Genomic DNA, 27,553 nt, shown 5'->3' with positions numbered 1-27,553 from the left:
AAGAAAAATGAACCAAGACTGTGCATAGAAAGTCCACCTAAAACAAAATGCCAAATTGTTCCTGTATGTAGAAAAAGCTGCTCAGACTCACTCATTATAAAAGATACGCAGATTAAAGATATTCTGATATATCAGTGCTTACCTGTTGGCAGAAATTCCAAAGTTTAATAACATCATCTGCTGGAGAGGCTGTGGAGGACAGAGCACTGAGCACGTGAAGTGATACAGCCCCACGAGGGTAGTACAGCAGGACTAGCAAAGTTGCCAATGCTATTTGCCCTTCACCCAGCGATCCCACTACTGGAAAAGGTGTATTCAACAAATACGCCTGCACATACCCCAAATGTGCATGGTTAATTATTTCAACATGGCTTATAATACCAAATGATTAGAAACAACCCAGGTATCCATTAAAAAGTATCTGATGAAATATGCTATAATACATCCACTTAACAGAAGATCGTTATCCGACAGAGCTCTCTGAGGACTATGGCAAACTCTCCAAGCACAGCAATTAAGAACCAGGACTCTGAGGATAGCCTGCCTGGCTTGGAATCCCAACTATGTCATTTACTTGCTGTGTGTCCTTGAGCAAGTCTGTTAACCTCTCTATAAACTACTGCTTCAGTTTCCTTAACAGCAAAATAGAGCTAATGATAATATCTGTCTCCTAAGGTTGCTATGAAGAGTAAACATTTGTAACTTAACATTTGTAACTTAACATTTGTAAGACAATGGAAATAGTGCACCATGCCAAGCAAAAAATACCAAGGTACAGAACAATGTGCATTACATGTTACATTTTGTGTATAAATATATATATATACCTATACATATATACAAAGTATTTCATGTATATGTATATACACTGGTTATTTATACAAAGAAACTGGGGAAGTATATGTAACAAACTACTAAACTTAATTGGAATTCAGTATAGAAAAAGGAACAAGAGTTTTCATTGGAAACTTTTTTATATTGTTTTGATTTTTTAACCATACGAATAAATACCAGTTAAAAAGAGTAAAAATAAATAAATAAGAAAGACATTTTGTGATCTGTTCCATGTCAGCAAGCCAAAACCTAAGTAAGTGATGCTGGAACTGAACAAGCATTCATTGTCTGGGACAGACCAAAAAAATGGGGACTTTTTCCTTGGGAAAGACAAAGGCGATGCTACATATGATCAAAGCCTACAAAATTATGAACCCACATGAGTAGGAGCAAGTGGAATGTCTCCTTCACAAAAGAAATATCCACAGGTGTTTCATGCTCAATAAAATAACAATATTTATTTCTTGTTTTAAATTATTGTTTTTTTAAATAACACTTTTCCTACAAAGAACTCAAAACGCTTATATAGAACTTACAACAGTAAACTGTCTTAGTACTTGTAATACTTCTACAAGGTGGGAGATTGGGAATATGAGGTAGAAAGGTAAAAGGAGAATGGGACACTGCATAGCTGGGCATGGGCAACAGGGTGGGGCCGACAGCTCACTGCAGGCCTGGCACCCAGGAAGGCCATGAGAAAGCGTCCATTCTGTGACCTCAGTTTCACTGATAGAAGGAAATGTTCAAGGTTTCCTGATTAGGGGCACTGGGACCATCCACAGCACTGGTGTTCACCAAGTGTCAAGGCCTCCTGAGTTCCTAAGTATCCGTTGGGCTCTGCCATGAGGCAATCACAGACATCTCAAAGCTGGCTGCTCTGAACAGACAAATGGCCAGAGAGTCTGCAGTTTTCCAACAAACCAGGTATAAATCAACAGTGGTGGGTGAAGAGAGGAAGGTGGAAGAGGGTCTTTTTCCTGTCTGTTCCTATAGGATTCATGTTTTCTCAGAGGGTAGCAGGAAAACAGAACTTGACATTTACATTCCATTTACACCAAGTGGTTATTCCAGAGAAAGCGTAGCAGCCCATGAACTCCTCCGAAGAAAATGAAGACAAAATGAGCCAGTGCATCTCTGCCTTCCTGCTGAAGAGCCTGTTTAAAAAAGAAAAATAAAAAAGAGAGGTTTAAAAAAAAAGACCAGATCTTTGAACCAAAACCTCTCAAAAATAAATAGCAAAACAGAAGATGTCATTTTGAGAATGAAGGTCTACTTGAAAACACCGAATCCCCGCTTAAGTGAATAGAACAAGAAATCAAGCTATGTGGCAGTCCAAGGACAACTGATTCAGCAGACAAAATTATAGCTCACAATTGGTGAGCTTCTTGCTAGGGAGATCCAAAAGCAAGAGTAAAAGTTTCTTTAAATACATGAAAAATAGGAGAACCATGCCAGATTTGAAATTCTGTTAAAGTTGCTTGATTTAAGTCTTTAGCATTTTAGAGCCAAACTTAGGAGGAATTTTTAAAATATACTGGTGTCTATTTAGAAATGTTTTAAAATTCATTTTTGAGGTACAAGACAAGATATCTTTAAAACTCTAACTGTGTAAACTGCTGCAGGAAAAGCTAGGGCATAAGGATAGCCATCTAGACCAATGGAATGGATTGAGAGCCCAGAAATAAATGTTCACTATTCACAATCAACTGATTTTTGACAAGCATTCCAAGGCACTTCAGTCGGGAGAGAATAGTCTTTTTAACAAATGGTGCTGGGACAACTGGATACCCATATGCAAAAGAAAGAAGATGAACTTTTAACTCACACCATATGTAAAAATTAACTCCAAATGGATCAAAGACCTAAATTTAAGAGTTAAAACTATAACTCTCTTAGAAGAAAACATAGGTATACATTTTCATGACTTTGGAGTAGGTAATGGTTTGTTAAATATGACCCAACAGCACTAGCAACACAATTAAAAATAGATAAATTGAACTTCATCAAAATTAAAAACTTTTGGGCTTCAAAGAATACCATCAAGAAAGACAATCTGATAGATAGGAGAAAATATTTGCAAATAATATATATCTGATAAGGAATTTATATCTAAAATACATGAAAAACTCCTGAACTCAGCAATAAAAAGACAACCCAATTTTAAAAAGGGCAATGGATCTGAATAGACATTTCTCTGAAAAGATACACAAATGACCAATGCAGATGAAAAGATGCACAATTCTAAACATTATGGAACTGCAAGTCAAAACCACAATGAGATTCCTCTTAATGCTCATTAGGATGGCTATAATCAAAAAGACAATTAATAAGTGTTGACAAGCATGTAGAGAAACCAGAACCCTTGTACCTGCTGGTGGGCCACAATGTAAAATGGTGTAGCCACTTCAGAAAATAGTCTGGAAGTTCCTCAAAAAGTTAAACATAAATTGTCATATGACTCAGTATGTGCCAAAAAGAATTGAAAACGTGTCCACAACAAACTTCTATACCAATATTCACAGCATCATTATTCATAATAGTAAAAAAGTGGAAACAACCCAAATGTCCATCAACTGATAAATGGATAAACAAAATGGCCAACAATGGAATATTATTCAGCAATAAAAAATGGAGAACTGATATGTGCTACAATATGGATGAAACTTGAAAAACATATTATGCTAAGCAAAAGAAGCCAGACACAAAAGGTCATGTATTATATTAATCCACTTAGGAGAAATGTCCAGAATAGGTACATCCATAGAGACAGAGAGAAGACTGGTGGGGCTGGGAGGAAAGACTGGTGACTGCTCTTGGGTTTGGAATATCTTTGTGGGGTGATGAAAATGTTCTAAAATTGATTGTGATGACAGTTTTAAAGTACCATAAATATACTAAAAGCCACTCATTGTACAGTTGAAAGGGGTGAATTGTACGGAATATAGATTTTATTTCTCAATAAAGTTTTTTTAAAAAGAAAGGAAAGCCAGAGCAGTTCAGCATCAGTTTCTTAAGCTGCAGGGGTAAATTTAAGACATAATTAATTAAAAAGTAAGGGAAAGAAAGAAAAGGAGAAAAATGAGAAAGGAGTTACATCAAGCAGTAACTGGGTTGAGGCAAAAATAGGAAATAGGTGGTAGTGATTTGTCCTACTTTGTTCTCTCTTCTTGAGAGAAAAAAAAATTAGAAGGAGCCATGAGTATTGAGAGAGTTAGCTGATAAAGAAGCAAGAAAGCTGAACTAAGGACATTCCTCAGAATCATAAAGTGCAGTCATCAGCAACAGTTTCCTCAAGAAGAAACCGTAGCAGGGGGAGATTGCCAACATCATGAGAATGTGATGACGGTACAAAGCAAAGAGATGTTCAACTCCAGATACTGAAAGGGCAAGGACAAAAAACAAATTAATTTTTTGGCTTAAATGACATTTGTTGATCATTTTCTGTGGGTTAGTCTCTGTTCTAAGTGAATAATAAAAGATTATCTCATTTAATTTTCACAACAGCCAGCTCTCTGCACCACAGTCAGTCTCCATTCTCCCAAAAGCTTTCACTCTATTTTGGGTAAAACCCAATCACAGACCCTCAGTTCTTAAACTGAGGCCAACTCCTGGACCTGAACTCACTCCATTCCAGCTATACAGCCTCCACGCTATTCCATAGGCCTGTTCCCTCTGCCTGGGACACTTTCCACCCAGGTGTTCCCAAGGCCCACTCCCCACTTCCAGTCTCTGCTCAAATATCACCTTCCCAGAGAGGCCTTCCCTGATCACCCAACCAGAGTTGCTCTCCATCACTCAGTTTCCCCTAACCCTGCTTTGAGACCACATCACTGTCTGATGGGACTAAGCAGCAGGCCAGTCATCTGCTTTACTGTCTGTCTCCCTCCTGCGTTACAGGTTCTGGGAGAGCAGGTGCATCTTCTTTCTCTCACTCAGACACCCAAAGCCTAGAACTGACTCTGGCATATAGTAAGTACTCAATAAATATTTATTTGAATGAAATTGGTCTATCAAATACATTATTTGATTGCCTGTGTTTATTTCCTCTTTGTTTCCTTCTTTCTTTTAGTAGCATTATTTTGGGAACTTCCATTCATATTTTGTCTCAGGGAATGTTTTGTTTGAGGGAATGGCCAAGTATTGTTCACATTTGGACCAGAGCATAAAAGAGGAAAAGGCCCTTCCCAAAGCCACTGTGATGCAGAAGCAGTGATGAACAGGAAGTCATCATAGGACAGGTACATTTATGGGCAAGAAGTTGGCTCTGAGGGGCAGCCACCCCTCTTATTGTGAAATTCCATGTGATCATTCTCTCTCTGCCACCAACTACAGGTTGTTCTGGAAGAAAACTAAGTTGGCTATGGATTTTGACATCCCTCAGATTCAAACAGTAATCATTATTCTTTTCTATTTTCCCTTATCTTAAACAATAATCAGGAGAAACAAAGCAATCAACAATCAACAGCAGTGGGGCTGATCATAACCTCTGGGATGGTGCTGCAAGGATGACCACAACCAAAGGCAGAGGTTCTTCTCCCTGATGGAGCATTAGTCTCACCTGGGGAGTTTTCAAAGTGCCTGATGCCCAGACCATACCTCAGGTCATCTTACCAGCTGCCAAACAATGCTGATGCTGTGAGTCCATGGACCACAGTTTGAGTAGCAGGTGTGAGTTCAAACACTGGCTTTGACTCAGGTTCACAATTTTCAGATCTAATGTTTGGTAATCTGGACATCATTAATCCATGTGTTCTGCTAATTTCTGGGCATCCCAGATACTTGGTACCTACTGTTCTATTTGCTCTTTCCACCCAGCAGAGAGGTCCCTGCTGCGGAAACCAATGTCTCACCTCTTGAGCCATCCTATGATCAATGCTGTCTCCAATGTGTCTCAGCTTCATGGTTAACTCCTGGATTATTTCCTCCTGATGAAGGCTCTGGCAAATTATATTCACCTTGGGCTGAGGAGGTGGACTGTGATCTGCATTGACAGAAGAGTTCAAAAGAGACAACTCCATAAACTGAGTGTAACTCACTCACCACTAGTTACTAAAAATTGTCTTAGACAATGACAGGGATGAAATTCCATTATCACAATGATTATCAAAAAGAAAATCTTTGCAGTGGAATAGATAAATTCTGTCTGTCCAATAGAAATATAATTCAAGCTACATAGTAATTTAAAATTTTCTAGTACCCAAATCAGGTAAAAATAATTTCCATAATACAGTGGACTCTTGAGCAATGTGGGGATTAAGGGCATTGACCCCTCTAGCAGCCGAAAATCAGTGTATTATAACTTTTGACTCCTCCAAAACTTAACTACTAGTAGCATACTGTTGATTGGAAGCCTTATTGATAATATAAATAGTTGATTAACACACATTTTGTACATTATATGTATTATATACTATATTCTTAAAATAAAGTAACCTAGAGAAAAGAAAATGTTTTATCAAATTGTTGCAAATCTCCAAAAATGTTTCCAATATATTTATAGAAAATATCTGTATATAAGTGAATCAACTGTTCAAAGGTCAACTGTATATTATACTTAAGACAACATAGCCAACATACTATTATTACAACATACGATCAATATAAAATTATTAATATGCTTGTCATTCTGTTATACGTAAGTCCTCAAAATTCAGTGTTTTTTATACTTACAGTATATCTCAGTCCAGGTGCTAGCTTTCACTGGAAAACTTTGATCTGTATTTAGATTTCATGAATTTTACAGTTAAAAAAGTAGGTTCATATATCCAAGTTGTTCCAAACACACTTAAAAATTTCCCAACAGAGGGGTTTAAAGATGGCTGTGTGAGAAGTGAGTCAGAAACCTCCTCCCAAAAACATATGTAATATGAAAATACAGCAAATACAACTAATCCTGAAAGAGGGACTGGAAAGAAGACTGTGATGGACTGCCTACATCTAGGGAAAAGAGAAAACCTCATGGAAAAGGGTAAAGTAGCAAATATACAATCCAGCCGGACCCAAGCTCTCCCCCAGCCCCCAGTTTACTAGATTGAGGAAGAGAAATGGATCAGGGAGGGAGTAAAAGCCTAGGACTGCTGAACACCACCCCTGGAGATTAAATTACATGGTGCTATGTAGATTAGTGGGGTTGGAAAGCAATGACAGGCAGAATACTCAGAGAGACTGAGATCACAGCTGCTTATGGAGAACAGGTACCCAAAACCAGTAACTCCAGGACAAAAGAAAGGTGGGCACTTTGAAAGGCTTCCCAATGGTGAGAGGGCTGCTAAAGGGGCAAGGATTACACAAAGCTTGCTGCTCAAGAGAAAGGAGAGGTGGACAAAATTGTCCCTGCACACTCAGTCCAGCAGGTTGAGAACTTTCAGGAGCTTCAGGCACTCCATTCTCCTGGCTGGCAATGAATGCCGAGGCACCCCACTGCGATACACAGCCTGCTTCTCCTTCCTCCCCACCAGCATCGGCTCGTAAACCTGCTGCCCCCACCATTGCACCAGGCCAGCCAGAGGGCAGTCACACCCAGGGCAGCTACCAGGGCATAACACAGGGGCTCCTCCATGCATGCTCAACTCACTGGCCATGGCAGTGAAAGCAGGCACTGCAGCCAGGAAGCAGGAAAGAGCTCATTCCTCCCCTCAGGCAACAGTGCCACTCCCTTGCAAACCCTGCCATCATTCCAGGTGCTGGGAAGCTCGAGAGAGTAGAGCTTCTGGGCACTAGAGAGTGCCACCTACACAAAGTTATTATTCCATAATAATCATTACAAATATGAACAGCAAAAGAACCTGGTACAACCCAAAATTCCACAAACACCAGAAATAGGACTAAGTGAAACTGAAAGCATCAATCTTTCTGAAAAAGATTTCAAAATAAAAATCATAAACATGCTCATGGAGCTACAGAAAAATAGTGAAGACCTCAGGGAAGAATCCAAGAAGGAGATAGAAACATTGAAAAATAGAGTATCCAAAATGAAACGTACAATGGAGGGATATAAAAGCATATTAGATGAGGTAGAGGAGATGGTAAATGAAATACAAATTAGAGAACAGGAATACAAAGAAGCTAAGACACAGAGAGAAAAAGAATCTCTAGGAATGAAAGAATATTAAGAGAACTGTGTGACCAATCCAAATGAAACAATATTTGCATTATAGGGGTACCAGAAGAAGAGAGAGAAAAAGGGATATAAACTGGTTTTGAGGAAATAATTGCTGAACATTTCCCCAATCTGGGAAAGGACATAATCTCTCAGGCCATGGAGGTGCAGAGATCTCCCAACACAAGGGACCAAAGGAAGACAACATCAAGGCATACAATAATTAAAATGACAAAAGATCAAGGACAAGGACAAAGTATTAAAAACAACCAAAGATAGAAAAAGATCACATACAAAGAAAAATTCATCAGGCTGTCATCAGATTTCTCAGAAGAAACTGTACAGGCCAGAAGGAAATGGCATGATATATTTAATGCAATGAAACAGAAGGGCCTCCAACCAAGAATACTCTACCTGGCAAGATTATCATTTAAATTTGAAGCAGGGATTTAACAATTTCCAGATAAACAAAAGGTGAGAGAATATACCTCCCCTAAACCATCTATGCATTGTATTTTGGAGTGACTGCTCTAGATAGATGTGCTTCTAAGGCAAAATAGCTGTCACCAGAGAAAATAAAACCATAGTAAAGGAAGTAGACAAACTAATTACTAAGCAAATGCAAAACTAAATCAACTACCCCCAAAGTCAGTGAAGGGACACACAAAGAGTACAGAATATGACACCTAATATATAAATAGTGGAAGATGAAGAAAAATAAAGGAGGGAAAAAAAAGAACCTTTAGATTGTGTTTGAAAGAGTGTACGAAGTGAGTTAAGTTAGACTGTTAAATAGTAAATAAGCTACCTTTTAACCTTTGGTAACCATGAATCTAAAGCCTGCAATGGCTGTAAGTACATATCTATCAATAATCACCTTAAATGTAAATGGACTGAATGCACCAATCAAAAGACATAGAGTTACAGAATGGATACGAAAACAAGATCCATCTATATGCTGCCTACAAGAGACTAACTTCAAACCCAAAGACATATACAGACTAAAAGTGAAGGGATGGAAAAAGATATTTCATGAAAATAATAGGTGGTAAAAAGCAAGAGTTACACTGCTTGTATTAGACAAAATAGACTTCAAAACAAAGAAAGTAACAAGAAACAAAGAAGGACATTACATAATGATAAATGGGTCAGTCCAACAAGAGGATATAACCATTTTAAATATCTATGCACCCAAAGCAAGAGCACCTACATATGTGAAACAAATACTAACAGAATTAAAGGAGGAAATAGAATGCAATGCATTCATTTTAGGATACTTCAACACACCACTCACTCCAAAGGAGAGATCAACCAGACAGAAAATAAATAAGGAGACACAGGTACTGAACAACACATTAAAACAGATGGACCTAAATGACATCTACAGAACACTCTACCCAAAAGCAGCAGGAAACAAATTCTTCTTCAGTGCGCATGGAACATTTTCAAGAACAGATCACATACTAAGCCACAAAAAGAGCCTCAGTAAATTCAAAAAGATTGAAATTGTACCAACCAGCTTCTCAGACTACAGAGGTATGAAACTAGAAATAAATTATGCAAAGAAAACAAAAAAGCCCACAAAAACATGAAGGCTTAACAACATGCTCCTAAATAATCAATGGATCAATGACCAAATAAAAACAAAGATCAAGTAACATATTGAAACAAATGAAAACAATAACTAAACACTGCAAAATCTGTGGGATGCAGCGAAGGCCATTCTAAGAGGGAAGTATATAGCAATACAGGCTTATCTCAAGAAATAAAAGCAATCCCAAATGAGCAGTTTAAACTCACAATTAATGAAAGTAGAAAAAGAAGAACAAATGAGGCCCAAAGTCAGTAGAAGGAGGGACATAATAAAGATCAGAGCAGAAAAAAAATCGAGAAGAATAAAACAATAGAAAGAATCAATGAAACTAGGGGCTGGTTCTTTGAGAAAAAAAACAAAATAGATAAAACCCTGGCCAGGCTTTTCAGAAAAAAAGAGAGTCTATATACATAAACAGAATCAGAAATGAGAGATGAAAAATCACTATGGACACCACAGAAATACAAAGAATTATTAGAGAATATTATGAAAAATTATATGGTAACAAACTGGATAACCTAGAAGAAATGAACAACTTTCTAGAAAAATAAAACCTTCCAAGGCTGATCCAGGAAGAACCAGAAAATCTGAATGAACCAATTACCAGCAACGAAATTGAATCAGTAATCAAAAAAACTACCTAAGAACAAAATGCCTGGACCAGATGGCTTCACCACTGAATTTTATCAAACATTTAATGAAGACCTAAGATCCATTCTCCTTAAAGTTTTCCAAAAAGTAGAAGAGGAGGGAATACTTCCAAACTCATTCTATGAGACCAGCACTACTCTAATACCAAAACCAGGCAAAGACACTAAAAAAAAGAAAATTACAGGCCAATATCCCTGATGAAAATAGATGCAAAAATACTCAACAAAATTTTCGCAAATTGAATTAAAAAATACATCAAAAAGATCATCCATTATGATCAAGTAGGATTTATTCCAGGGATGCAAGGATGGTACAATATTCAAAAATCCATCAACATCATACACTACATTAACAAAAAGAAGGAAAAAAATCACATGATCATCTCCATAGATGCTGAAAAAACATTTGACAAAATTCAACATCCATTCATGATAAAAACTCTCAACAAAATGGATATAGAGGGCAAGTACCTCAACATAAGAAAGGCCACATACTACAAACCCACAGCCAACATCATACTGAAGAGCAAAAAGCTGAGCAGGAACAAGACAAGGATGCCCTCTCAGCCAAATTTTATTCAACATAGTAGTGGAGGTCCTAGCCACAGCATTCAGACAACACAAAGAAATAAAAGGCATCCAGATTGTTAAGGAAGAAGTTAAACTGTCACTGCTTGCAAATGATGTGATATTGTACATAAAAAACCCTAAAGAATCCACCCCAAAACTACTAGAACTAATAACTGAATTAAGCAAAGTTGCAGGATACAAAATTAAAACACAGAAATCTGTTGCATTCCTATACACTAACAATGAACAGCAGAAAGAGAAATCAAGAAAACAATTCCATTCACAATTGCATCAAAAAGAATAAAACACATAGGAATAAATCTAACCAAGGAAGTGAAAGACCTATACTGTGAAAATTGCAACTGTAAGACATTCCTGAAAGAAATTAAGGAAGACACCAATAAATGGAAATATACCCGTGCTCATGGATAAGAAGAATATTGTCAAAATGGCCATCCTGCCTAAAGCAACCCTATCAAAATACCAACAGCATTCTTCAATGTACTGTAACAAATCATTCTAAAATTCATATGGAACCACAAAAGACCCTGAATAGCCAAAGCAATCCTGAGAAGGAAGAATAAAGCTGGGTCAATTATGCTCCCCAACTTCAAGCTCTACTACAAAGCCACAGTAATCAAAACAATTTGGTACTGGCACAAGAATAGACCCATAGATCAATGGAACAGACTAGAAAGCCCAGATATAAACCCAAGTATATATGGTCAATTCATATACGATAAAGGAGCCCTGGATATACAATGGGGAAATAACAGCCTCTTCAACAACTGGTGTTGGCAAAACTGGACAGCTACATGTAAAAGAATAAATCTGGATTACTGTCTAACTCCATACACAAAAGTAAACTCAAAATGGATCAAAGACCTGAATGTAAGTCATGATACCATAAAACCCTTAGAAGAAAACATAGACAAAAATCTCTTGAATATAAACATTAGCAACTTTTTTCTGAACACATCTCCTCGGGCAAGGGAAACAAAAGCAAAAATGAACAACAGGGACTAAATCAAATTTAAAAGCTTCTGTACAGCAAAGGGCACCATCAGCAGAACAAAAAGGCATCCTACAGTATGGGAGAATATATTTGTAAATGACAAATTCAACAAGGGGTTAACATCCAAAATATATAAAGAACTCACTTCAACACCCAAAAAGCAAATAACCCAATAAAAAAATAGGCAGAGGATCTGAACAGACACTTCTCCAAAGAAGAAATTCAGATGGTCAACAGGCACATGAAAAGGTGCTCCACATCACTAATTATCAGGGAAATGCAAGTTAAAACTACAATGAGATATCACCTCACACCAATTAGGATGGCCATCATCCAAAAGACAACAACAAATGCTGGTGAGGATTAAAAGAAAAGGGAACCCTCCTACACTGCTGGTGGGAATGTAAAATAGTTCAACCATTGTGGAAAACAATATGGAGGTTCCTCAAAAAACTGAAACTAAAAATACCATTTGACCCAGGAATTCCCACTCCTAGGAATTTATCCAAAGAAAACAAGATCCCAGATTCAAAAAGACCTATGGACCCCTGTTTATTGCAGCACTATTGACAATAGCAAAGACATGGAAGCAACCTATGTGTCCGTCAGTAGATGAATGGATAAAGAAGAGGTGGTACATATACACAATGGAATATTATTCAGCCATAAGAAGAAAAGAAATCCTACCAATTGCAACAACATGGATGGAGCTAGAGGGTATTATGCTCAGTGAAATAAGCCAGGCAGAAAAAGACACGTACCAAATGATTTCACTCATATGTGGAGTGTAAGAACAAATAAAAAAACTGAAAGAACAAAACAGCAGTAGGCTCACAGACTCCAAGAAGGGACTAGTGGTTACCAAAGGGGAGGGTTAGGGAATGATGGGTGGGGAGGGAGGGAGAAGGGGATTGAGGGGCATTATGATTGGTACACGTGGCTTGGGGTGGTCACAGGGAAGACAGTATAGCGCAGAGAAGACAAGTAGAGACTCTGTGGCATATTGCTATGCTGATGGATAGTGACTGTGGTGGGGTGTGTGGGAGTGGACTTGATAACATGGGTAAATGTAGCAACCACAATGTTGCTCATGTGATACCTTCATAAGATTGTATATCAATGATACCTTAATAAAAAATTCAAAAACTTAAAAAAATTCCCAACAATTAAAGCACATATCAGTTTTCAAACTTATATTAATTAAAATTAAAGAAAGCTTAAAAGTCAGTTCCTGAATTGCACTGGCTATATTTCAAGAACTCAATAAACAAATGAGGTTAGTAGTTATTGTACTGGAAAGCTCATGTCTAGATCTTTACATTTTTTTAAATTAGATTTTTCCATTTAATGTTTATACCCATAATCCTCTAATGAGTTCCTCCAAAACCTATTTGCTTCTGGCAACCAATGAGCGTTTTTAAGCAACATTAGGAGTAAACTACTGTGTGGGTGCTTTGAGGAACTTATAAAAAATAAAGAGAAGGTTTCTGTCTGTCACTTGTTTACAACCACTGTTTAGGGATGAAATAATTCCCAAGTGCTTTAGGAACGCAGAGGAGGAATAAATTTGGGCTAAAGTAGATGTAAGTACAGCTCCAGAAATATGGCAAGTTTTGCACTGAACTTGTGAGGACTTTTGATTTTTCAGACTTTGTCCTGAGAGAAGAAGCCCTGTCCTCAAAGAGTCAGAGAGACTCTGTCTCCCACTACAATTCAACATATTATATTAAGAGCAAGGTCTGCACAGAGAAGTCAGGGAAGATGTCCAAAGAAGATGATACCTGAGTTCAGTCTTGAAGGATGAAAGGTGAGTAAAAATCAACCAGGAGAAGAGAGAGATGGGGAGAGGGCCAGCTGCAAGGAAGTGGCAAATAGGACATTCCAGGCAGAAGGATCACCTGAGCAAAGGCGTGGGGTGACAGACACTGAGGTTTTGTGCACAGACAGTAAGTGGTGTTACTGCTGAAAGGCAGGGAGTGATGGAAGACAAAGTTAAGTGAGTAGGCAAGTGCAAAATCATGAAGGTGCAGTAAGAGGCTTGGACTTTATCCAGTACTGAACTTTATCCTGTTGACCCACTGAAGGATTTTAAACAGGAAATGACATGATCTGATTTGCTTTCTAGCTATTTCTCTCTGGGACCAGAATGGAGACTGGTAAGACTTACAGGAGGGAACACATTTAGAGGCTACTGCGAAAGTCCTGGGGAGAGATGATAAGGAGATGTCTAACAATAACTAACATTTTTAGCACATATCAGACCACACTTCTATTATCTTGCTAACTACTCCCTCATAATGACCCCCAGCAGGTCATCAGCCATGTTACAGATGAGAAAGCTATGGTTTAGAGCAGTGGCTTTCAAACTTGGCTCCACTTTGGAATCCCTTGGGGAGGATTTTAAAATTCCCAGTGCTCAGGCCTCACTCCAGTCCATTGAAATCAGAATCCCGGGAGTGTGACCAAGCATCCGTACTTTTTTAAGCTCCCCAGATGGTTTCCATGTGCAGCAGATTTGAGGACCAGTAGTCTAGAGATGTTGAGTACCTTGCTTAGGGTTTGAAAGCCAATGATTTTGAAAGCCAGGACTTAAATCCAGGTCTATCTGGCTGCAAAGCCTGTGCTCAGCACACAGAGCCTGAACCAAAGTGGTACTAACAGGGGTGGAGTGGTGAGAACAGATTCTATAAATATTTAGGAAGCAGAATAGACTGAAATTGGTGATAGAGTAGATGAGAAAGTGAGGGAAAGGGAAATTCCTACTCTTCCAGTTCTAAAGACTGGAAAGGTGATGGCAGCAGCCTATGAGAGAATGGGGGTCAGGGGAGGACAGGCAGGTAGAAAGAGAAAGAAGAAAATGTGAGTTCATTTATAAATTTAAGGTACCTGTAAGGCATCTTAGCAGGTATCTGGATAATATCTGAAGCTCAGGGGATGTCAGAACTTAAAATAAGGATTTAAAAGTCATCATTCATGCATTTATTCAATAAAAATACAGGACAGTGGATCAGATATTTCAGAGTTTGTACAACTGATGACATAACTTCTGGATAATGATGGTCAACAAGGTAGGAAAAGAAGGGGAAATCAGGAAAAAAAAGATGTTTCCTAATCATCTTTCAACTCTTGTTGAAAATTTCTTTCTAAAATATACTAATGGGCATTGCTACTTGGCTAACTATGGTGTACAGAATATAACTGTGGGTGTGTTGATGATAATGATTCAGAATCCTGAAACACACCTTAGGATCCTTGTATTAAAGATGTCACATTGTCTCACTTGCCCACACCCTATTCTAAGAGAGTCTGTCCTACTGCCTAAGCAATCAAGTTCTTTCTTACCCTAACCCCAGGTCACAGTTGATTGGATCAGAAATGGACACCTGACCCAAGAGCAAATAAACCATTGGCTGGCCATGTACTCAGAGCCTAGTTCCAAAAGTGAGCAGGGTCCCACTTCTGTTTAATATAGACTCAGGATACTAAGGGAGATATTGGCAGTGGGACCAATAATGCCACAAGAGTATGTTGGGTCCAGAGTAAGTCAAAGGCATTTGTAAGTGAAAATTATGAAGGGGAAGGAAACATTCAAAGAACAGGCAGAGGAAGCTGGTTGGCAAAGAAGAACTGAACAGAACAGACATTCAGAAAGAAATCAAATTTAAAAATATATGTATGAAAGAAGAAAGAAAAAAGAAAAAAATTAACCGCAGAATTGCCCCAGAACCTGAATCCTCCATGTTCAGTTCTTTTCCATAAGCATCCTCACCAGAAAACACAGCTTTCTGGAACCAACCAGAGTAGGTTTCTCTTCACTACAACCAAATAAATAATCATAGATGTATCAATTATCATTGTCCAAAGCTGTCAAAATTAGACAAAACTATGTAGAAAATTGTGTTGGCCATAATTCAGCTTCAGGATAGACTCTGAAAATGAAATTTAAAAATTAAGTTCCCAATACTAGTGGCTTCTGGTTTCGGTTTTGGTCATTTATACCAATTACTCAAAAACATTGAATGCAAAATAGATTGAAAGCTCTGCTGGACTCTGACTATATATGACATTATTTGCTGGCTAGAGAGAGTTGGTATACCTGTCCTACAGACATTTATATAAAAAAATAGCTCTACCACAATATTATAAGTAATTTTATAAGATAACAGGAAATAAATCCTTACATCAAAGTTCAAAGTGATCATATATATATATATTGGAGAAGTGAGACATCTTGTCACAAGATCATCAAAATGAATGAAATGAAAAAAGTAAACTTTTTATTATTTTCTAAATATTGACTTTTTAATATCCAGTGAGGGGAAAATCTCACTTTATGCTAAAAAGTTGTGTGAATATGTATATATACACACAGTTATGAAAACAAAATGGTCTGGCCCAGTGAGGAATTCAGAAGAATCTCATGGTTAATATTTTTGCAAGAATAATTCATTCATAGAGCAAATAAGAAGCCTCAATGTGATGGAACTTTTAAAAATATTGTTGCTGAGAATCCTATATGAGAAACTTTGACCAGATGTTCCTTCATTTTCATTTAGGAAAACTTTTAAGCAAACATGCTCTTAAACTTTTATAAGTGTTTCTCCACTGCCAGCTATCACATGACTATTTTATTTTCTCCATGGCAATCATACTTTTATACTCATGACTTATTTACTAAAAATGAAGGTCTTACTAAAAATAGACTTCTGTTTCAAGACTGAACACAAGCTGTTATATTCTGTACACCATAGTTAGCCAAGTAGCAATGCCCATTAGTATATTTTAGAAAGAAATTTTCAACAAAAGTTGAAAGATGATTAGGAAACATCTTTTTTTTTCCTGATTTCCCCTCCTTTGCCTACCTTGTTGACCATCAGCCATTATCCAGAAGTTATGTCATCAGTTGTACAAACTCTGAAGTATCTGATCCACTGTCTTGTATTTTTATTGAATAAATACATTAATGATGACTTTTAAATCCTTATTTTAAGTTCTGACATCCCCTAAGCTTCAGATATTATATCCTAATCCCTCTGACCCCACCAAAATTAAAGTATGAAACAGAATAAAACCACAACAATGAAGAGAAATGGGAGTCAGGGTCAACAATAGATGAGAAATCTGTACATGTTTCTGGAAGGCAGAAAACAGATGCAACAAAACACGGACAAATGAGCCAGGCAGAGAAAGAGCCGAGAACCTACCACAGGGGCTCCCGAAGCTTGGAAGCCCCCTTTACTCCACCAATACCCCGAGGCTGGGTGAGGGAGGCATGCCACTGACTGGAAGTCTGATGGAGATCAACTGAGTCACTTGGTACCCTTGACACTTCCAGCCCACAGTACCCTGCTCAGATTTCAGGCCAAAAAAACAAAAAACAAACCATTCTTCTCTAATGGAAGAGGACAAATCTTACAGAGAAATCTGAAGCTTCTTTGTGAGTGTTGGTGCCTCAGATTAAAGGTCTCTTTGTTCTAGCATTTAAGGGGCCCAGGGTTAGAAAACTAGCTCCCTAACCATCTCCCTAAAGTGCCCCCCACATTCACACCCTGCTCAGAGCCCTCCTATGCCCTAGTTGAGTCCCCACTCAGCCGGGAGCCCTGGAGAGGCAGTTAGGCATCATAATGGTAAAATTCTGAAGCCAGATCCCTTGGGTTCAAAGGCAAAATCTGCTACAGATAAAACTGTGTAACCTGGGGCAAGATTTACTTAATCTCTCGATGCGTCTGTTTCTTTAACTGTAAAATGGGACTAGTAATGTATTATTTCAACAATTCTAGGATTTTTTTAATCCTAAAATCAGAATGTGTTTTATAATCTATAGCATGTCATATTTCAACAGCATTGTTTACCTTCTCAGTTGTAAACAAAATAATGGTACATTTTATAACCAATGAAATACTAAATTTAATGAAACACCATAGTAACTACCTCATAAAAAGGTTGCTGAGATGAGTAAATCAGTTAATATATTTAACCTGCAGAGGACAGTGATTGGAACATGGTTAAATGCTACATAATGTTAACTATAGCTACCACTGGGAAAACAGTCCTACTCACAGCAGAAAAAAGCCACACCAGCTACCCAGTCCATATTTTTTTAGAATAATGGATGAACACCAGGCAATTGAAAACCACAGAATGAAAGAGAAATACCAGATAAACAAAGAGAACAGTGATCCTGAAGAAAATTATATAATGCAGGGAACAGAAGATAATGTTTGCTAGTTCTAATGTTACATGTTTAGAGAGATTTAAGAAAATATTACATTCAGGAAACAAAAGACAATGCTTGAGTAAGAATTACCTAGAACAAAATCTTCCAGATGTTAAAAATATCACTGCCAAAATTAAAAATACAACTGATGGTCTAAAAAATTAAGTGAAGGAAATCACTCAGAAAAAAACATCAGAAGTTGAAAAATAGAAAATATAGGTCATAAGGAGGACCAGTATGATTAATAGGAGTCCCAGGAAGAGAGAAATAGAGGGGGAAATTAGGAAACCAAACAGTATAAAACAGCCTCCCAGAACTGAAGGTCACCAAACTTCAGATTAGAAAGTCCCATTGGAAAAAAAAAAAAGCTATCAGGACAATAAAAGGGAAAATAAAAAGATTGAAATTTCAAAACATCAGGCATAAGGAGATGCTAAACATCTCCATAGAGAAACACGAATTAGTTTGGTGACTAACTTCCCACCAACAATGGATACTAGAACATAGTGGAAAATTAATGCCCTCAAAAATTTCATAAAAAATTACTTTCAGCCTAGAATTCTATGCCTAAATAAACACTCAATAATATGCAAGAGGTGAATAAAGACATTTGCAGACACACAAAGACTCAGAAAATTTCTCTCCCATTCACAGTTTCTTATGAAGTCTTTGTGGAAGTATTCCAGAAAGAGTATGACTAAACCAACAAAGAAAGGAAAAGATTTAGAAGGTGAATCCAACCCATGTGAAGGGAAATCCCAGGTTGAAATGGTGCAATAAGGCTCAGAAAGTGACTACACTGGAGCAAGAGAACAGCTCCAGAAAAGAAGTCCCCAGGGAAAGGGAGATTTGATAGAAAACATATTAAGGAAAAGAAAACAAAAATTGGGGAAACTTGAGGATATCATAACTACAAATCACATTGGGGGAGGGGAGGAAACGCAATGAGAAAGCCCAGAAAACAATAAAAAATCTACAGGAAGATTATGGTCCAAACATGAAGCAAATTAATATGTGGCTTAAGTTTAAACTGAAGTAATTATTTTATAGTGCCCTCTGAAAGGCTATTCCTCTGTGTTACACTTTGCAGTACTTTACCTGTATGACTAGGCATAGTCTTAAGCAATTGCAGCTCTAGTCCCTTGTTTCATTTGCTTCATCACTGGGAGGTGATTATTCTCAGGTAAAATCAGTACATACAGACTTTTTGCTGGTAGCCATCACCCTTAAATCCTGGAGCCTTAAGAGAGCTTGAAGAGAGTGTTTGCACAACCTTTTACCTTTGGAATGCTGACACAACAGGTGGACAAGAATGAGGTATAATGTTCAGGAAGTCTTGGCCTCTCCATATGCTGGACCATCTGCTTCCAGATTGGAAAACACATGCCTCCCTTTTGCCAAGACAAACCACATCGCCAGAACTCAAGACTTCACCCCAAACTTAGTGTGACCTCTTCTTTTAATTGAGGAAAGTGGCTTTTTTTAGAAAAACTTTAAGCCATTAGCTAGTACTCTGAATTCAATCACTTTGAACAATTACAACTTTCAAGTAAAAATCAGCAGCAATTGCCTCATCTCAAAGGACACACTTGCTCATCATCAATTAAATGCATTATACTTGAATGTTCAATGGCTAACAACACTTGATCTGAATAATATTTTTTAAAGAATTTTCTTAAATTTAGCAGGACTACTAACCAATCTCAGGAAGACGCAAAGTCTCTTGTGAAGGACAACCTGCTTCTTTAAAAAAGCATTGCTGGTATCCCTCAGGATTGAAGTACAGCAAAAGAGAACTGGTCACACAGTAAGGATGAAAAGAAGCTTGCACTATAGTGAAATGTGCATCTGAGCTACCAGGTGAGACTTGGCATCACTAAGTGTAGACTACCCTCCAAGAGAGCCCTAATGGAGGAATGAGAGAGTGGGCAGGAGCAAGGAGAGGCGCTGAAGGAATGTTCTAAATTGAGAGTCTTGAGCAGGTTTGTAGATTAAGGAAAGGAATTCGAGAACAGTAATGTAAAGTGGAAGATAGAGTAGGGCGAATTGTTGAGACAAAGTCCCAGAGGTTTAGGAACAGTAAGAATGAAAACACATGGAAGATTAGCTTTGAACAGGAGGGGGTCCCACCTTCCTATGAGTTAAGATAGGAGATCACATGTGATGCTCACCTAAGGACGTCTGATGAAAGGGTGAAGGAGATTCAGGTGCTTATCCCAAAGACATCAGTTTTGTACATGGAGCAGAGAACTAGGCCATATGATAAGGAAGAGGGGGTCCTAACAGAAATGAAAAGAAGAAAACTGACCATAGTAGTACAACAGGAGCTGAAGACCACTGTCATCCCCCTAGCCCCCAAAAAAGGAAGAAAAAATACATATATGACCTTGGTGGACATTGCCTTTCCAGCTGGCAAGGGTCCTAAACTTGTAGCTATAGGAAAAAAATTTTTATCCTATCCTCCCAAAGGAGAAGCTTCAGTTACTTTCTAATTTCCTGTTCTTAGGCAAGTTGTTAGCTTCTCTGTGCCTCATTTTCCTACTTTGTTAAAAGGAATTTTTAGATTCTCATTAATATTAAACAATGATCTTTATAAAGTGCCTGGTATACAATAGGCTCTATGTTGTATGTCTTAGCTACTAACACTGGACTTGGTGTTAGACAATATTTACATAGATACAGTAGTGTAAACTGAGATTTTTGGTTTTTAACTTTTAGAATCAACTGATAGACAAAGCATGGAAGAGTTGGTTGTGCCTGGAGGTCAGAATGTAAATGTTAACAACCCTGGCTCTCCCAAAACATGAAAAGTAAAGGGGACAAACAGCAGGCTGAGGAAGGCTGGGTGAAAACAGGGCAGGGAAGTTAGTATCTTTATCTTATAAAAGGATCATGATATTGCTGAAAAGACATGAAATAATAGGAAATGAGAAATAAGAAATTAAAAAATTTTTAATTGTTTATAAAGATAACAAATTAGAAGTATTAAAATAATTTAATTATCAGACATGAGAAGAGAGAGTCTAGTATGGGCTAAACCTCACCTGTCATATCAAGGAATCAAAGGATGGTATCAATTTGATAAACCAGAAGATTAAAAGAGTAAACATACATTATCTAAACACTGTTGTCAAATCTGGCTCCACATGAGTATTAGCTTGGAAACTTAAATTTTTTTTTTGGTCTCAGAAAAAAACTACACATAAGGTTTTTAAAACTCCCCAAATTATTCTAACATGCAGCCAGGGTTGAGAATCACTGATCTAGAAAAACTGGAAAGCGTTGCCAGTTAAAGAGTTTCCCTTATGGGAATGGGATAGTGGGATGTTGTAGAAATGAAAGGGAGTGGCTGGATACTGACTGCATTCATTCATTCACTTTTTCATTCAACAAATATTGTAAAAGGCCTTCTGTGTGCTGGGCCCTGCTTCAGGCCTTTTTCACTATAAACTCTCCAGTACTAGTTGATTGGTTTCCATGGACATGAGCACTTGCATTTTAAAAAATTTAATGCAACAAAAACACAGCATCATTACCTAAATCCACACTTTTAAATACACTGGGCAGCAACTGGGAACCACTTACTTATTCCTGAGTAGAAAGTGTATCACCTACACAAGAGGATACAGTTGGGAAAAACAACCTTTCACAAGAGGGCCATCAGGCCGCAGGCTGACTGGGAGAAGAAAGGAAAGAGTGCCTAAGGGCACTGAAGGGCACCAACTCCCCCTCACAGTCCCCCCAGCCCTGCTGCCAGATGCCACTGAACCAGGACTGCCAGCGGGGTTCAAAAGTAAAGAGCTCTGAGGGCAACAGTTCCCAGAGCGCCAGAACCCTGCAACAGAGTAGAGTGGGAAGCAGGTGGGGGAGAGGTCTGAGGGAGCCAGGGTCTTGTACATTAATTTCACCTCAGCCAAGGGCAAGCCCCTAAGTAGGTGGCTTACATAGTAGGTGAAATACCTAGCCCTGTGATTAAAACTGCAACCATACTGTCATTTCAGTTTCTATTGTTGGTTTCAAGAGTATTTTGAAACATATACATAGTGAAGATATTCTCACCTCATGCTATTTTGAAATAATACCCTAATGCTTAGTTCATACCCCAGCAAGGATTATTTGACTTTTTTTTGTGAGAAAAAGTGAAGGTACCTGTGAGGACTGATTGCTCACCCAGGAGACAAAGTGCCCAAAAATAAGAAAGGGAACTGACTAGGGAGAGCCTGCAAATGAAGATCACCTATTGCAAAATGTGTTTAGGACCAGCCCTGCTTGTGCCAGTCAAAAGGGTAATTATTTGTTAATTGATTAACTACTACCTGGGAAATACAAAATCTAGAATCTGCATTAGGAAAATAGAATACAAGTTGGGCAAGTTTCAGTTAGGGATGTTGGGAGAAATGGAGGCACTGTAAGGAAGCCAACGAGCCATGGGTAGCTCAATTGGGCAAGCAAAGGAGCAGAGAAGGGGAGACCTGGAGGTAAGATGCAACAAAGGATTGAGTGGGCCAAAAGCAAGAGGTATGTTTTGCATTCTGGAACTCAACAACTGTTTGCATTTTGTACGTATCTGACCAACTGAATGGTGAAACCCTTAAGGGCATGTATCTATTTCATAACTCTGGGACCTTGCTCAGGGCCTACATATAGAACTATACTCATCATATATTGTTGGTTATGATTATAAAGATATAGTTGCATAAGGGGGTGGAGAGAATGGAACAAAAAAGGTTAGAGTTGGATGAAAAATATTGGCTACTCTGTAAGTTTATCTAAGGACAGCCTGACCTTTTAGTTTGTCTTGAAGACACTTCTGTCATTTTAAGTTGTATAATAGCAGCACATTCACATATTTTAAACTCTTGGTATAGAACTTTATCAAAAGCCTGGAGATACTTTCACAATTGGTGGTGGGAGTGTAAATTGGTACAAACTCTGGGGGGTGTGGGTGGGCAACGTACCAAATTTTACAAATGCAAGTGTGTTCAAGGTTATTTGTTGTAGCATTGGTTTCAATGTTAAGTGATTGGAAACAATCCAAATATACATCAATAGGAGACTATTTAAATAAATTATGAAGTAAAAACAGTGTGCTTAATATGCTATCTTTTGTCTAAAAGGGGAGTATAAAAACCTGTATTTACAGTTATTCATATTTGCATAAAGAGCCTCTAGAAGAATACCCAAGAATCTGAGATAAATGGTCACCAGTTATAGGGAATGATCAGAGTGGGAGAGAAGCATACAGAGGAGACTTCTCATCATATGCCTTTTCATATTTTTTAGTTTTCCAACCATGAAAATGTATTTTTAGGCAAACACTTAAACACTTACATTGTACTTACGATGTGTCAGCCGCTGTTGCAAGTAACTCACTTTTTATTTACTTAACACACTTTTTCCAAAATTAATTTAAAAAGTTATCTCAGAAGTGTCATAATTGTATTGTGGTTATGCAGAAAAATATCTTTGCTCTTAGGAGACATGTGGAGTTATTTAGAGTTGAAGTTAGTATTATGCAACGTTATCTCATATGGTTTAGCAAAGAAAAACATCTGTGCATGTATTTGGGGGTGTGCATGTGTGTGTGTGTGTGGTGTGTGCAGGAGGGGGTAGAAAGAGAAAAAGATAAAGCAAATGTGGTCCCCCAAAATGGTGAATCCATGGGAAGTGTTTATGAGTAACCATAGACTTATTTGTACTACTTTTTTATAGATTTTTTATTTTCCATGGTAAATGTTGGAAGGGAAAAACAACCTCACAAAAGTCCTTAAAACTTCAATAAAACATTTCTATTTAGTTTCCACAAACTGTTTGGACTGGTTTCCAAGTCCCTTATAACGAATCACAACCTATCTGCCCAGCCTACTTTCTCTTCTTGAACTGTATGCACTAAACTGTATCTCCATTTGACCAAATCTTGCCTTGTAAGCATATCTCAAAAATTACTTACTCTAAATGCTTTGAATCTTCCAAAATAAAGTGATTTCTTACACTTGAATATCTACAGCACTTTTAGTTCTATTGAGATACATCATATTCTACATTTTGTAATAATTATGGTATGTTTTTCTTAAAACAACAGATGTTAGTTAATGCATATTAGATATGTATATTAGTATACTTACATACAGGATACTCATTGTCTATCACAATATAATTATTAGGTTACAAGTTACTCTCTAAATACTTGGAATTGAAAGAAAAAGTGTCTTGTGAGAACTAAGAGGCAAGATTAAAGCATGGATAGTAACTGGGTGAGATGGGCAGTTACTGGAAAGGGAAAGGCTACCAGCTGTCCCTTGCTCAGGCTGTTCCCTCTGCCTGCAGTTCCTGGCCCCTTAACTGTTAAAGACCTCAGCCCAGAGGTTACATTACGAAGGAAGTCTTCTCTAACCTCCCTGTTGGGTCAAAGTCCCATTATAGCATCTGGACCTCTCATCGCATTATATTTAACATTGGTGTGTGTAACTGACTACTCTCTGCCTCCTTTACCAGACTGTACACTCCAGAAAGGAAGGATTAGTACCATTTTTGTTCACCATTGTTACCCCAATACCTAGCACAGGGCCTGGAATATAGTAGGCCCTAGTAGTTTTTTGGAAGAAAAAAAGAAACTGTCTATCCAGAGGAGGCAGGGGAGAGTTGGTGAGCCTTACAAAGAACAGGTAAAAATAAGCATGCCAGCATTCTCAAAGGGAGAGAAAAGCTGAATAACTCGAGTCTATTGACTTCTACAATTAATGTATCCCATTTATACTGCTTATACACATCCGTACATACATAGGGTTTCTTTAATTCAGCCCTTTCCTATCAATAACTACTACATTTTTAGAGGTGGACAGGGCCTCCTTTGCTTTTATGCATTTTTAACTTCCCAAGAGTTGCTAATTTTCCTTAAATGATGCATCAGGATCGTTGCTCTGGACTTCCCAAGGTCCTACCCACCCCCTCTACTTCTAAGAAAAAGTGTCTTTAAGTTCCCCTTACAGAAATTATGGGTTTTTCCAAAGGCTTGTGTTCATACGTGTAGATTTCCCTAAAGTAAGAGAGTTAAAATTGGCCCTCAGTGAGTCACTTTCCAGCCAAGAATGGCTTGGGATTTCCATCTTCAGTCTGTGTCGCAGCCCCGGATCAAAGCCACTGCCGGGGTAAGGGGACCTTCAATAATCAGCTTCCTCCCTACTTTTGCCTTGGGCAGTGCTTAGGGCTTTTTTGTTTGCTTGTTTGTTTAAAGGTTCCCGGCCCGGAGAGCTTCCCAGGGTCCTCTGGGGACCCTACCGCACACGGCGGGGGAGTGACCGGCTACGCAGCCCCGGCCCGCGCGCTGGCGAGAAAAGCGCGCGCTCGGCCGGTTGGGCCGCAGCGGTCACGTGTGCCACCCGTGGCCAGTGGGGAGCGCACACGCCGCGCGGCGGCCAGGGGCGGGCTCCGGGGCCGCAGAGGCGCGCCTTAGCGTTCCTAGCCGCTGACGGCACCCGAGGGCTGGGAAGCTGGGTTCCCGCACTCAGGGGCCGGGCGCCTCCGATCACCTTGGCTTGGGCGTTCTCGATGCCGTGGTAACAACGCCCTGCAGTCTCACACCGGCTCCCTCAGGGAGCGCCTCCTCCATTTCGTCAGCAATGTAATAAAAGGGAGAAACGCGCTGCGGCCTCCTGAGCCAGGAAAAATGGGGGCAGGAAAAGGCAGGCTTGCATCTGCCACCACCTCTAATTGGGGGTCCCTTGTTTCCAGTTGTTTGGTGTTGAACATACTGGTGGCCCACCAGACTAAAATGCCAGTCACAAGTTTTACATACATAGAAAAACAAGAGTTCTAGGCATGAAAACAAACGTGTACATTAGGTTGTTGGCTGTTACTCTATAAATCAAACGTGGTAGCATCGGAATTTTTCACACTGCTGCTGTTTTTGAAGTGAAACTAATTAGAAAAGCACTTGGCGTAAATGTGGCAACCACCCACAGGACACCTAGGAAGACACCCATCAGCTTTATGAGGAATCTGAGGATCAGGTGGTGAGTGTGAAAACATACTGGTAAGATTTACAATAAAACATAAGTTCTAGAAGAGTGGTAATGAATGAACAACTTCGCAAATATACTGAAAACCACTGAATTCTGAGCTTTAGAAGGGTGAGTTTTATGGTGTATGAATTACATTTCAAAAAAAACAAAATATGTTTTAGAAGGTATTTATAAGTGAGAATCTCAGGCTTTGAGACAATTGTTGACACCTGCACAGTTGAAAATTAAAAATTTTAGTCAATTGAGTTCCTTCTAGAAAATGGATACCATATTTGATATGGTGGCATGGGACCTATCAGGATGTTTGAAATCTCCACCTTTTAAAATTGGAGGATAGTTTGAGATTAGTTTTAATAATACATTTCAGGAGTATAACATTTTTAATCTAAAAATCTAAAGTCCTATAAATTTAACCCCAACACTCTTTAATGTTCTTCAAAACATAAGACTTTAATATTCCAACATTTTGGGACATTTAGGAATCACACATTTTGCAAAATCAAACTTCCAAGTTTATCTTTCCTTCATGTGTTTTCCTGTATTGATAAAATCAAGAAGGAACCCAAACTGAATGTTCCCTACCTTAACAATGCAGATATCATTGGGTCAAGTTTAAAGGCAAATTTTTACTAAAGATGTGTTTGATCTATTTTAGTTGATTTGGGATTATCTTAATTAGTCATCACATCAATGATTCAGGGCTTATACAAACTAAAAGATTTAATACTATGAAGCAAAGTCAGTTTCAGATTTCCACCACATAATAACTTCAACAAATAGATTTAGCACTCTCCTTTTACAGTTAACATTTAAATGATCTACAGCCCAATTTTATATCCTCAATACCAAGAAAAATACACACTAAGTAGAATATTTATCTTAATACAAATAATATCTTACCTGTTTTCCTTGGCATGGCTGAAACTGCCTGGGAGCAAACAAGTCTGGTCATGTATGTCCTCTGAAAACTGTATTTCACCCACAGTTTGCAACAATTTGTTACTTTGGGAGAGGTATTCAGAAGTTCTTCAGGTTCATAAACAATGGCATCATGTGTTTTCTTCATATTTTTTCCCCGTTGAAAAACATTTTTTCAGAGGATTTCCCCCATTCTCAGCATGTATTTGGTTTGTGAGACAAATATTGATGTTCTAACAATACAGGCAGCTTTTATTCCACATATAGAAAGGTTATAGGTTTGGGTGGAAGATAGAAGAAGGTAATCTCTAAGGTCTTTTTCAACTTAGATAAACATCTTTCTATGTTGCCTGGTCTTTAGATCTGCTACACCACTCCACATCCTCCTCTCCCAGCAGTTTTTCTTCATCTTTTCAACTGCCGCATTCCATCAAGGAAACAGTCTAAATTAGCACACAGAAAAGGAGAGGCAAATAGGTGTGGCCAAAAGAAAAATAGATCAGAAACCTAGAGAGGTGGGTAGGGTTGGAGATGGAATAGTCTTTGTCCTACTTCCATAGTCTTTGTCCTACTTCCTTCTGTGTGTATATGTTTCCTCTCCAGAATGATTCTTATATTCTCTCTTTAATTCTCCA

At 38.3% G+C, this 27,553-nt stretch overlaps 1 protein-coding gene across 1 annotated transcript; it reads right to left on the bottom strand.

Moving 5' to 3' along the window:
- Positions 1 to 1,149: 1,149 nt before the first annotated feature.
- PXT1 (peroxisomal testis enriched protein 1) lies at positions 1,150 to 27,553 on the bottom strand. Its single transcript, XM_017648830.2, has 3 exons — positions 26,901 to 27,553; positions 5,685 to 5,815; positions 1,150 to 1,988 (listed from the first exon to the last, which is right to left on the bottom strand). Exons 1-3 carry the CDS (start codon positions 27,064 to 27,066, stop codon positions 1,884 to 1,886), a joined length of 402 nt encoding a protein of 133 aa, XP_017504319.1. The 5' UTR covers positions 27,067 to 27,553; the 3' UTR covers positions 1,150 to 1,883.

This window comes from Manis javanica, chromosome 16 (assembly GCF_040802235.1).
Source record: "Manis javanica isolate MJ-LG chromosome 16, MJ_LKY, whole genome shotgun sequence".
In the NCBI taxonomy this organism is placed as follows: Eukaryota; Metazoa; Chordata; class Mammalia; order Pholidota; family Manidae; genus Manis; species Manis javanica.
Note: the sequence above shows the minus strand (reverse complement) of the source record. Positions and strands in the feature narration are given on the sequence as shown.

Coding starts and splice junctions, on each gene's coding strand:
- PXT1 (XM_017648830.2), bottom strand. CDS start 27,066: ATGAAGAAAACACATGATGCCATTGTTTATGAACCTGAAGAACTTCTG. Junction 5,816..26,900: donor AGCCATGCCAAGGAAAACAG/GTAAGATATTAT, acceptor CTGTCAATGCAG/ATCACAGTCCACCTCCTCAG. Junction 1,989..5,684: donor ATCATAGGATGGCTCAAGAG/GTGAGACATTGG, acceptor TTTTTTAAACAG/GCTCTTCAGCAGGAAGGCAG.